Source organism: Madurella fahalii, assembly GCF_045866475.1.
Source record: "Madurella fahalii IFM 68171 DNA, scaffold_3, whole genome shotgun sequence".
NCBI classification, from domain to species: domain Eukaryota; kingdom Fungi; phylum Ascomycota; class Sordariomycetes; order Sordariales; genus Madurella; species Madurella fahalii.
In genome coordinates this window covers 4,985,078-4,998,412 of record NW_027263973.1, presented here as the reverse complement: position 1 = coordinate 4,998,412, position 13,335 = coordinate 4,985,078, and the positions used below count along the sequence as shown (strand labels likewise).

The 13,335-nt window shown below is 57.7% G+C and overlaps 1 protein-coding gene across 1 annotated transcript; it reads right to left on the bottom strand.

Moving 5' to 3' along the window:
* Window positions 1-3,412: 3,412 nt before the first annotated feature.
* Window positions 3,413-12,955, bottom strand: DYN1 (dynein heavy chain; the record flags this gene model as incomplete). Its single annotated transcript, XM_071062256.1, has 2 exons — window positions 3,413-12,599; window positions 12,661-12,955. Coding segments are annotated over 2 exons (9,482 nt in total), but the record flags the coding sequence as incomplete, so codon positions are not given.
* Window positions 12,956-13,335: the final 380 nt, after the last annotated feature.

Below are 13,335 nucleotides of genomic sequence, written 5' to 3'. Positions count from 1 at the left end.
CGAGCTTGTGGCCGATATCGAACGCAGCGGGCGTCAAGAAGCTGCAGACGAGCTGGTTGAGGATGCCAAAGTCGCCCTCGTCGTCAATCTTGCCGCCGTACGTCTCGGTGACGAGGTAGCGGATCATGTCCCAGGGGATGTTGGACGGGGCGATGTTGGTGCGGTTCTGGGCCGTGGCGTCGATCCACGTGTCGATCACGTGAGCGGAGCACTCGTACTGTAAGTATCACGGGTGGTTAGTTTCGCGAAGTGAGAAAAAAAAAAAACAAAAAGGGGTTGGGTTGGGTTGGGTGTCCGGAGGGGGCCAAAACTTACATCGGCATCGTTGAACTCCCAGAATCCCTTCCATCCCAGGTTGGGAGCGTACCGTAGGCGCTCCTGCACCACGGCATGCAAAAAGGACAGCAATAGGTACAACCTTGTCCGCTCCACGGGGGATTTAATGGATCTCGTCGAGAGCGACGACATGGAGTCCTTCATGTTGGCGCGCACTCCTGCGGGCTGCTCGTACATCAGCACGCGCGAGGCACGCAGCAGGTTGACGGGTATCTTGGGCGACGACTCCATCGACAGGAAGAGCCTGAACTCGGGGTTCGGGTTGAGCGACTCCATGCGTTTCTCGAGCGACTGCAGCCAGGTGGGCGCGAGGTGGACGTTCTTGATCAGCACCCACGAGCCTGTCTGGGCGGCGTTGCTGATGGCCTTGTCGGCGCTGGCAAGACCCTCGTTGGAGCCCATGGCAATGTTTGTGCAGCGCACGCGTACGCGCTCGACGAGGCTGTCGACCTTGTACGACGCGTCGAAGCCCGGGCTGGACACGAGCGAGATGGGCCGCGTGGCCGAGACCTGGTCGACCGTCTGCTTGAGGTCCTCGACGATGTCGAAGAGGTCGGAGCCGAACACCAGCGTGACGAAGCGCTCTGCTGCCGGCACAAGACGGTCGAGACGGAAGAGTTTGACCAGCAGGAGAGACATGAGCGCCTGGTCGGTAGGCTCGGCCTTGTCGTCCCAGATCTTGGGGACAAAGTTCTCGGCGAGCTCCTCGGTGAAGAACTTGGTCCAGTCTGCTTCCGAGACACCATCGAGCTTGTCCTTGAGCGCTGTGATCCGCTTGGCGCGCGCAAACGTTTCGTCCCTGGCTCCGCTGTCGGTAGACACGTCTCTGCCCTCGACCCGCTCGTCAAGAATCACGTCCAGCAAACCCTTGTCCATCTTGTATGGTGACGCTTGGACGAGCAGCATCGCCAAGGTTACGCGGTCTTTTTGCAGCAGACCCAGTGCAGTCCGCTTGAACGTCGTCACGAATAGGTCCTTGACGATAACATCGCGACGCACGTTGTGGTTCGTCTCGTTCACCAGACGCGGGTTACCATGCAGTACAGAGTGGAAGATATCGAGGAAGTACTGTAGCGAGAATTGGTAAAAGTGATTGAGGTAGTGCAGCTGCTCGAGGACGGCAAAGACGGCGCTACATGACCGGGCAATGACGTTGTACTGGAGCGTGATCTGCTCGACCTCGGCCATGACGCCTTCGGTGTCGCTCATCTTGGCCGAGATCTCAGCGGCCTCCGTCTTGAGCGTCTCGAGCGTCTCAATAACGTTGTCATCGTCAAGAATATTACCGCGAGACTCGTTGAGCGCCTGTAGCAGACGCTTCTCGAGCTGGCGGAGGTGCACCTTGAATTCGCCTTGCAGCTTGATGAGGTTCGAACGCCGCTCGTCGACGTCCGGACGCTCTGACTTGAGCACCTCAGCCAGGGACTGCGTCTGCAAGCTGCTCTGCGTGACGGTGAAGTTGACAAACGTCGTGCGACTGCAGATATCCGGAGCAAAGGTAGCCGAAGGATCCCGTGTGGATAGGTAGAGCTTGAACGCGGGCGAAAAGTCGATTTGCTGCTTCCCGAGCTGGATCAAGACACGGCCGCCCGTCTTTTGGTACTCCTTGTTGAGCACATGGTTGAGCACCGGATCGAGATGCTCCGCATCCTGGATAAGAATGGGGTTGCCAAAGCGGAGCGAGCTCTCGAGCTGCTTCGTGAACGAGTCGTCCAGGAAGCTCGTGACGGTGAGACGGCGATCCTTGCATTCTCTCTGCAAGAACTCGTTGACACGTCCCGATGGATCGATGATGAGCGGGTACCTGTTGAAGCGCTTGAGTATGATGGCATTCTCGGTGCAAAGGTCATCGACCGGGAGCGTGTTCTCCTGCCAGCCGAGCCGCTCGTCGGCAGTGGAAAGGTACTCCGTAACTGGATTGTGCTGCTTGAACTGGATGCCCGAGAGGTGCAGTTGGTGGAGCCAGTCTTCCATCATCGACTTTCGGAAGGTCTGATCGTACAGACCGCTATACGCCAGGAACGCCGCGGCAACGAGAACATCACCAACGAGAGTGCTGATCTGCGTCTCGAAGGACTTGCTGCCCTCCTCCCAGCGAGTTCTCTCAGACGACAGACTATCCAAGAGCTTCACACTGCGGTCAACCTTGAACTGGACACGCGACATTTCGGCCTTGATAGCCTGCGTCTCGCTGATGAGCGACGCGTATTCCGTCTTGTACGTCGCGATGCTGGCCTCGAGGTTCTCGATCGTCTGCTCGACGGCCTTTGCCTCCGCCTTGGTCTGCAGCGCCTGCTCCTCCAGCAGCATCACCTCCTCCCGCAGCGGCCCGACACGGTCGAGGATCTCGGCATAGTTAACCTGGGCCTCGACCCACTGGACGAGGGGACCGCAGGCCTTGCTGGCACGGTTCACCTTGTCGACCGTAAACTCGGGATTCGCTAGGAACTCGTTGCGCATCTTGATCCGCAGCGCCTTGGTCATCTGCTTCTCGTTGCTGAAGTTGATGATGCTGGCAATGAAATCATCACGGCGGACGACAGCCTGGATCTGCTTCCAATCGCTGACCCGATGACCAATCAATGTGCAGACGGCGTCCAGAGCAAGTCGTACACCCTGGGGAGGCGAAGACATGGACCGCACCTCGGTGAGATGCTGTCGCTTGATGCTGCTGACGGACGCTTTTGCCTCCTCCACGGCGGGCTCGGCCCTGGCGAGATCTTCGAGCACGATCTTCTTGCGAGACGCCACCTCGGCCTCCTGCTTCTCCAGCGCGACCTGAATCTCCAGCGACGTGTTCTTCCGCTGCTCAGCCTCGCGCTGGTCGGCAACCATGCGCTGAAGCTTTTCGTTGGCTTCGGCATCCTTCTGCTCGAGCTGGGCCTTCTTCTCGGCCAGGCTGACGCGGAGATCACGGACCTTGTCCACTGTGTCGCGCAGCTTCTCGAGACCGACGTTGAGATGGCGTTGCTGCTCCTCGAGGTCCTCCCGCTTCTCATTGTACAGCTTGACATACTGCGCGACAAAGTCGAGAAAGTGCCGCGGGGTGAGGAACGTGACCTTGCCCTGTTGCTTGAGAAGTTTGGCGTTGAACCGCTGCAGGGAATAGTGAATGTAGACCATGGAATTGACGACGGCTTCCCTGTGCGAAGGGGGAAGGTTGAGCCCGCGAAATGCCACCGGGACGGTGTCGGGCGAGACCCAGTTTGGCCTGTCCAAATCGACAGAGTGTGTGAGCTCGTGACCGACCTGGAACAGCGCCTGATCCGACCAGTCGCCGAACCAGTTAAGCACGCAACGGTTGAACAGGGCAGGCGACGTCGCAGCCTTTGACGAGAGACCGTCTTCCGGCGGGTTCATGGTGAAGACGACATGCAGGTTCTTGACAATCTGCCCCGTGAACCACTTGTAGAGCTCCTCCTGCGAATCTAGCAGCAAGCCCTGCCGCTGGGCGCCTTCCTTGCAGGCCGTCATGAGCGCCGCGTGATCGTCGCCTTCAAAGAGGCCGGGCACTTCCGCGTTAGCCAGCAGCGTGTTCATGCGTTCGAGGAATCCAGAGTCCAGAACATTGGACTCGTCCATGATGAAACAGATCTTCTCTCCCTTGCAACCGCAGCGGCGGAGGACTTCCCTCAGGTCCTCGTCAAAGTCCTCGGCCGAGTACTTGCCGTGCACCTTGATCTGGAACACCTTCAGACCATTCATCCAGGCCACGAACCGAGACAGCGTAGTCTTGCCACTTCCGCTGACACCAATGAGAATGAGATGGCCCTGAGGCTGCCTAAAGACACGGTCGATTCGCAGAACATGCTCCAAGACATCGTTGAACAGGATGAGCGGGACGTCAACCTCCTCTTCGCAGAATGTCTTGAGTCTCGCCTTGACAAAATCACGCAGCTGCTCACGGTCAACCGGCACATAGTGCTTCGACAACCAGTTCGAGAACAGGATCGGGCCGCCGAGCGCCTTTTGCTCATCAATCGTCGGGAAGTACTCCATGGCGATGCGGCGCACGGCGTCGTCGGTCCACTTGCGCTCCTCCTCGGCCACCAAACGATCCTGGAACAGGCGAAGTGCTTCGTGGGCCCAGATGCGGATAAGGCCTTCCACAGAAAGCGTTTCGAGCGGCCGGATTGCTTCATAGACGCCACGCACCCATCTCGTAAGCTCACGAGGACTGTAGACGTAGTGAGGTTGAATCTTGGGCGTGAAGCGTTGCTGAGACTCGAGGTAGAAGCGAACCATGGCCTGGGTGAGCGGTTCGGCGTAGCCGCGGAGCGAGGAGATAATCTTGAGCACGGCCGAGTTGAAGGTACCGTAGATCTGCATGAGTGATTGTTCGCCGGGGTAGTCCACCATGATGAGGGGCGCGTGCCTGAGGAACCTAGCCCCCATCGGCGTACGGCCGGCGTCGGTTGGGGGATTGCAGGCGCCGACGAACTGGATCCTGTCCAGAGTGACCCAAGACTTGTCGGACGTCCGCCAGAAGCCGTTGTGTTCCACGAGTTGGCGGAGGAATGAGATGGCACGTTGCGTGCCGTACTTGTCGGGGGCGGGCAAGTTGATCTCGTCACAGAAGATGACGAGCCAGCGGCCAATCTGCATGGGCGAGAGCATGACCCCATTGAGCGTTTTCTTGTACTCGCAGTACTGCTCAAAGGTCTTGATAAGAAGGTCGGGGGTCGTGGCGCTTGAGAAGTTGAGGCCGACCACTTCCATGTTGGGCAGCTTGCGAAGTGCGCTGAACAGCGTCATTGTCTTACCAGAACCAGGAGGACCGCATAGGAGCAGCGGCTTGTGCTCGGCGAGCCAAGAGTATAAAACATCCTCGTGGCGGACCGTGTCGAGCGTAGGAATAACCACGTCGGTCTGCGTGACCGAGTGTGTGTTGACCTCGATTGTCGGCACCTGGTTTTGCCAGGGCGCCCATTCGGCCTTGGGCAGGGTGATATCAAAGTCGATGAGCGAGCTGGTGCCGTCGAGCGGCGGCGAACCGAAGCTGGCGAGGCCGGCAATCTTGTCACCGAATGACTTGCGATCCAACAAGGGACAGTCGCCAGTCAAAGCCCACACCAACGCAAGAAGTAGCTTCTTGGCGATGTACGCCTCGACTTGCTCCGGGTCGAGGGGGAAGTCGCTGTGTTGCGCATTGTACTCGATGATGTCGCGCACGGCCTTGTTGAGTAGCGAGAAGAGCGTGTTAAGGACACGGGCAATAGTGAACTCCATGATGTGGTTGAAACCTTCGGCCTGCTGGAGAGCTAAATGGATGAAGTCGTCTTGGGTGAGGTAAGTTCGCAGGAGGTCGGCGGCTTGTCCCTGGACCTCCAGCGCCTTTGCGGAGCTTTGGCCCGTCGCAACGGCATCCTCATCGAGGTCCTCAAAGGCAACGGAGCGCAGCGTCTCGAGGTAGTTGGTGACCATCATGCTTGGCGTGACGGTATCCTCGCTGAACCAAACCATACCGCAACGGCTGACAGTGGCGAGGGTGGCATACTTGAGATTCTCAACCTCGAACATGATGCGGACATTTGGAGGCAGGTTGAGACGCTCGCCGTTCGGCAAAGTCAGCAGCTTGTTGTCGTCGAGCACGCTGTTCAAGTTCTCAACCCACTCGGGGTCGACATCACCATCAAAGACGATCCAGTGGCGCTTGGCGTCCTCGCCACGGAGGTTATCGACGATTTTCCGGAGGATGCTGGTGAACAAACCATCGGTCCACTCTCTTGTTGTGGAGTCAAGGTTACCGTAGAGCGCCTCCTTGGACATGACCTTGCTATCGATGACGTGCGAGACGCCCTCAACATTCTCCACCTGCTGCAGAGCATCCAAGAGCAACCTCCAAGCTGCCGACTTGCCGGAGCCCGAGTTACCAACCATCATAACACCGTGGTGGATCTTCTGGATCTGGTACAGCTGGAGGACCTTGGTCATCCAGACCTCATTGACGACCAGGTGCCTCTCAGCCGCCAGGCGGCGAATTGCCTCCTCAAGCTTCTCAAGATTGGCGGGCACATACTTCACACCAGGGAAGCAGACCTCCTCGATGTTCATCATGATGTCGACATCAGACTTGATCAACTTGGGGGCGATGGTCTCGCGGATACTCTGCACAAGAATTTCTGGTTCCACGACCTCCTCGGCACCAAGAGCGCCGTCGCTGTTGGTCAGCCGAGCGCGCTTGAGGCCACCGGAGCTCACGAGAACGCTCTTGAGCGCACGAAGGCCGAAATCGTAATGAGCCTGCTTCGACAGTTTTGCCGCGCATTGGTCGAAGAAGGGCACCGTGTGCTTGGACAGCTGCTTGGCCTGGTTGAAGCCTTGAGAGTAGAGCATGACCTCGGCGATAAGCTCCTTGTCGGGCTTGGACATGGCGACGCTGCGGAACAGCTTCTTGAGGTTGTCGGGAAGGTTAGAACGACCGGCGTAGCCAGGGTTCATAGTGATAAAGATGCCCGTGTTTGCATTGACACAAAGCTGGCGGCCGACGAGCTCAATCTGGGCCTTTTCGTCCTCGGCACCCTGCTTCAGACCAAGCTGGATATTCTGGATCTGCTGGGAAACGGCGGACAAGATCCTCTCCTCGAGACGGTTGAACTCGTCGAAGCAGCCCCACGCTCCTACTTGGCAGATACCGAGGAAGATACGTCCCATGGCCTGGAAATCGAACGTGTCGTCGCAGCAAAACACGAGCGTGAAGCGGCCGAGCTGGACACCAAGCGCTTTGACCGACTCCGTCTTACCGGTACCTGCAGGACCGTATGGAGAGCCGCCCAGGCGTTGGCAGAGAGCCTGGGTCAAGGTCAAGAAGCAGCGGTCCGTAAGAGGTGTCCGGACCAGCCTGTCGGGTACTCCTAGATACTCGAAGCCGTAGTTGAGTTTGGCGTTGGCCATCTTGATGTGCAGTCGCTGCAGGAAATCGCCCTCAGGCACGTAGACATAGCGCATCTGGAGCAGCCACAGGTAGTGCGTATTGGAAGCTGCATTGGCCTTGATCAGCTTCTCGATGACATCGCGCTGGTGCACGCACTCGGTGATGAGCTGCTCGCACTTCTTGCGCAGCAAGACGTCGAGGTCTCCAAGCACGGTATCTGCGAGGAGGCGGAGCACCTGCACCTCGCGGTCGAAGAGAGCTTGCATGTTTTTGCCGCCTTCGGCCAACGCCTGGTCAACGGAAGTGGTCCAAACAACCTGTGTAGCCAAAACGACAATCTGGCTGGGATACACATCCATGAATTTGTTGAGCGCCTCGCGATCAATGGACTCGCTGGCGAAGATGGGGCTGAACTCCTCAACCGCCTCGGCCAAGAGCTCGGCAAGCGTCGCCTTCATCCCGCTCTCCAAGAGCGCCAGCCAGTCGTTAATTCTGGGCGTCTTGACCAGGTTGATTTCCTTCTTGAGACGGACGACTTCGCCTTCTTTCGAAGTAAATCCCGTAATGACCGACTCCTCATCCATGATGAGGCCGGTAAGACCGGCAAACATCTTCTTGAAGTGTTTGGCAATGCGCATGGTATCATTGCTATTGCCAATCATCTCGAGCAGGTCCTCGTCACCGACAAAGTAGAAGCGCGGGAACGAAACACGCTCCTTCTCCAGGTACTCTCCAAGGGCCTTCTGGATCTTGTTGAGCAGCTCCGCGAGCCGCTCAAGTGACTTCTGCACGTTCGGAATATTGAGGACATCCAAGACGTTGGGCTGCTTGTAGACCTTCTTCATGACTGCCGAGAATTCGCTATTGATGTTCTGGAACCGCGATGACTCGATGGGAAGCAGGTGCTTAATGTCGGCGTTTCCAGTAAAGACGCCCTCCAGATAGACCCACTGGCGCTGGACATCGATCCACACGTCGAAGAGAACGTGGACGCGGTTGAGCTTGTCTTCCCACGCGGAGGCTTCTTCCTCAAACTCCTTGTAATAGGGAGAATGTCTCATCGCCTGCAGCGAGTTGAGATTCTCACTGCACTTTGCAAAGAGGTCGTCCCAGCCGCGGATGAGACGGCATTTGTTCTGGTAGTTGACGAGCTCGAGGCCGTAGCCCGTCCAAGTTTCGCGCACCTGTTTGAGGAATTCTTCCAGTGCCATCTCCCCCTGCGCCTGGATGATGATATCCTTGACGATGACCTCGGTGGCGACGAGGTTGAGGTCCCAGACATCTCCTAGGGTCATGGCGACAGGCGAGTAGCGCTTGCCCGGCTTGATCTGCTTGTAGATCTTGGTCCAATGCCGGTCGCGGACAGCCTCGGACTTGAGCTCGGCCAGCATGGGGTTGACCTTCATGAGCTGGCGCAGCACGTTCTGGATGTGCTCGAATGCTGCATACTGGCGCATCCTGCTCGGCATCTCCTTGGTCATCTTGATGAGATTGTCGATCGACGACCGGATCTTCCTCGGCTGGACGCTGTTCCAGAGGATCTCGCGGAGCTCGTTCAAATTCTTCCAGATGGTCGACAACGAAGCCCACACGGACTTGAAGTCTTGTACTTCTTCGAGGATGACGCCGAGAGACGTGTCGGGAGTTGCCGGCAAGTCGAGGGCCTCCTTGGCCTTCGCGACCATGACCGAATCTTCCTGCAGCTTGGTGATCCTATTTTCGAAGTCACTGAGCGTGGCAGAAGCGACATCAGGGGCAATCGTGCCAGAGACAGGCTTCTCTTCGTTCCACTGTTGGGCAATCTCGTTGATCTTGTCAATGACAACCTTGTCCTCGGCAATGATCTTAGCACGCAGGGCGTCCGTCTGGTCTTGGACAATCTTGGCCTTGCGCGCGAGCAATTCGTTCAGCATATCCCACGCGCCGTCAAGATGACCAACGTGGAGCCAGTCGTTCGGGAATTGGTACCGCTGTCTGACCAGCGTCGACTCTCCCTGTCTGAAGGTCTCAACCTCGGGTGCCCAAAGCTTTACCTGACGCTTGCATGTCTGCACAAGCGTAATAAAATGGACGGCCTGTGCCGTCGAGTTCGCCTCGATCGCCTGGCCTTCGAGATCCCTGCGGGCTTTTTCAATCTCGGCATGGACTTCCCTCATGCGCGTGCCCAGGCGGCCGGCGAACTTGATGAGAATGTCGTGCTGCCACTGATCATACTTGGCATTGACCTTGGTCTGGACTTGGTCGTAGTCGATGGTGATGTGGCCAAACGAGCGGCTGACCTCGGTCGTGTCAAACGTTTGACGCGTCTTCCGGATCTCTTGAAGGAGCTGCAACCACCTGGACAACTGGTCGCCAAGGACATCGTAGACATGTTCCGACTGCAGATCCCAGAGCGACTGGAACTGGAGCCATTTGTCCACATACGCGCTGATCTCCCGGATCTTCTTTTCGACCGATGTCTGCACCCGCAAGAGAGCTTGCGTGCATGCGCTGGGCAAGTCGTTGAAGCGCGGCTCGTCGTAGACCGTTGTGCTAATGGTCATTTGGTAGCGCGTGGCCTTGATCTTCTTCAGGTTGCAGATGACGCCGATCCAGTCCTGAAGCTGTGAGAACCAGCTCGCTCGGGCAAACTCAAGCGGCGGGTCAAGGTAGATGACTTGATTGCGCATCGTGATTTCGTGTACCAGCTTCTTGATAACCGGCACGTCCGTCTTCGTGGTGTCGGCCTGCTCCAGAGCCCGCCTGCGGTCGCTCGGCCGCTCGAGATGTTCGTCTTCGAAGGCCTCAATCCAGGCCTGAACGGCATGTTGCAGACGAGCAAGGAGAACCGCCTTGATCTGCTTGTTCATGCGTTCTACCCAATAGCCGAGGTTGACATATTGTTCCAGGTTAAGCTGGTCAACGGCGCTCTGGATGGTCTCCAAGCGAGACTCGAATTCCGAGACCTCGTAAGGGCACTTCTCGAGCTCGGCCAGTGCCGTCCGCACGGTAGTATGGATGTTGGCCAGCATGATGGTCTTAGACTGAAGCAGCGACACGGCGGCGGCAAACTCGCGGATGAACATGACATGCTTGCTCTCGCCGTTTTTGGCAAAGTTGTCGAGACCGCCGTTTGCCGTGTAATTCTTGAAGTGTACCTCGTACGTGTTCACAAACGACTCCCACTTCAAGGGCACACCCTTGGCAATCAGGCTGTAGACCTCGTCGCGGTGGCCGCTGAGGAGCACCGCAACCTCGGACATTTCAGAGATCTGCCGGTTGGTCTGGGCGAATGTCCTTACGCTCTCCATCAAGCTGACGGCGTACGGGTACACGCGCTTGGCTTCCTTCGCCACGTTGTTGACCGAGTGAGGGACGGGAAAGTTGAGCCACACCAGGTTCCGGGTCTCCTTGAACAGCGCGATCACTTGAGCGTCGAAGTTGACTGCAAGCTCCAGCACATTCCCGGCCGAGCGAATTCGGATAATGTTGAAGAGAAGACCGGATATCGAGATTTGCTTCCTCTGCACATCGTGAAGCCACGCCTCGAAGATTGGGCGTGTATCAAGCTTCTTGCGGAATAAGTCACTGTCGCTCTGTAGCCTCTGGCCTTCGGCATGTATAGTCCAGTCAGCGCCGAGAACGTCCTCGACCTTTTTCATGTACCCGTCGAGCTGGCGCTCAATCTGACGCGCCCAGATAATGGCTCCAGACACCGGGGGCAGGTCGTGGAGCTGGGCCATGGCGTGTGCCTCGGAGTGACCGTACTGCTGCTTGAACCGCTCGTGTAGCGCGGTAATGGCCTGCTTGACATTGTCGATCAGTTGCGTCTGGTATTCGGCGATGGCGCCGCGGATCTTGGGGCGCACAAAGAGCGCGTTGAATTTGGAGAAGACGCGGAACATCTCGTTGGCATTCTTCGCTGTCGCCAGCCGGTCCCGCAGCCGCGCAATGATCGAGTTCTCCACACGTGATGTCCGCTCATTGTAGATGTTCTCGGCGCGAGCCCATTTTTGCGTGCCCTCAGGAGTAACGTCAAGAAGATCAACGTCCTTCAGACCCTCCCAGGCCTGCCTCACCTCCTCGACAGCGTCAACATCGCCAATCTCCTCGACAACGGCGGTGCCGTTAGCGCTCGAACCGTCGGTGGTGCCATTCACCGTCACCTTGGGCCCGAGAACGTTGACAATGGTCCGCTGCAGCTGCTCATGGTTGTCGCGGAAGTTCCCGACGTACTTCAGGCGAGCCTGCAGCTCGGCGTGTCTAGGGACGATCTTGATCGGGATAAATCTCTCGTTTCGGCGCCTGGTGACCTCACGGGCGACGTTCGTAAATTCCTTGATATTCTCGTCCCACGTCTTGAAGATGGCGTCGGCCTGCTTCATCACGCGGCTAAAGTCCTGGTAGTCGAGCTTGACGAGCTCGGTACCCGGCAGCAGACGGTGCAGCACCTCATCCAAATCACCCGAGATGGTCTCGACCAGGGGCAGCGCCCGACGGATTGGATACGGGCAGATTCTCAGCTTCTTGTTGAGGTGGGCAAAGATCTGCCCGATCGAGTCTTTGACCTTGAGGAGCGTAGTTGCCGAGAGCAGCTCGTCAAGGGGAAAGCCTCGCATGAGTTGGTTGTACTTTTGCACCTTTTCCATAGCCTCCTTCAAACCAGTATCTGCGGTGAAGCTGACGGTAGCCTGGAAACGCTTTGCATGCTTGAGAATCTCGAGTGTGAGCATCACGCCTTCGCTCCTGAGCTGGTTCTCGATCCCCTCCAACGCCGACTCCATCGAAAGCCAGAAATTGATCTCCTGAGTTGCCGTGCCCGTCGTGGGGTCCCTCGTCATCTTTGTGATAACCTGTATCGACTTGATCCAGTTGTTCACGGTGGCCTGCAGATTGTTGAGAAAAGTGCTGTCCTGCAGAACGGCGGGCGGGATGAGGTCGAGCGTCGGTTTGGCCTGCCGAGCTGCCGCCTCGTCCAGAGCCGTCTGCACGATGGGGTGAAAGGGCAGAGACACCTCTGGGATCTCGACGTTCTGTTGGAGATGTGACAGACTCAACTCAAGTTCGGTCCACCGCTTCTTGGTAACCGGGATGCCGGTTTTGGCGTCCACGTCTGTCCGGCCTCTCCCGCCGCTAAGCATCTGCTGGCTCTTGGTGCTGGCGTCGAAGTATGGTGCCAGGCCATTGTGGAGGTACAGTTGGAGGATCTCATAGGGTGAGCCGGTCGGGCCCTGCTCGCCGGCGCTTGCGGACAGGGACGCAGGGCCGGGCAGGTTGAGCATCTGGATCTGCGACGTTATCGGGATGCTGGGGTCAAGAGGCTGCGGGCGCTTGAGAAGCACTAGGAAAGCTACCGTCGTCGTGGACGAGGATAGGTCGGACGAGATGGTGTACACATGTGAGGGTACATCTAGGGGCGTATCAGCATCGATTTACCGCCAGTGCGAGGGAGGTCGAGACAGCAGGCTTACAGTCGTCGACATTACCGTTCTCGAGGGAATCTGTCGGGACCAGGTCCTTCTGTACGTAAAGAGCGACTTGAGCATCCAAAGCGAAGCGAGTGCATCGCTGGAGTGTGTCTGGGTACCGTGTCGAGGACAGCAAACTGCCGGGAGCCTCGAGCTCTGACCGTGTTGCGCCCAGCGCGGCTTCGAGAAGGACGGTGAGATGGTCGACAACACGGACGGGGTCGACGGCAGCGAACGGCGCATTCGAAACCCCATTCGTCCCCGGGCTTGGGGACTGCGGAGATGCCACGGCTTCCATGGCGAGATTGGGATCGGGAGGGTGTGTTCGCTATCACGGTTCGGCCGATGTCATCGCTCTGCCGGGTCTGGGAATGGAATACGGTGAAGCGCAGCCGCGGTGCGCAGCCGTGGACGGTCGAAGGAGAAAATAAATATTATGGTGCGGCAAAAGTACAGCCGAAAAGAGAAAAGAAAATGAACGACCTGATGGGGTATCTTTGATATTACCGCGCGTTCTTTCAGCAAAGACGATTGTACATGCGTCGACCTTGACCGCACCTGAATGGGAAGTTTTTGGAGTGTTTGCGATTACCAGTTTGACGCGACTGTCCGCCGGCATCCCTGCCGCGCATGTGTTCAGGGGCCTGGGGCCCCCCTCCTTTGCAGTGGCTTGAGTCC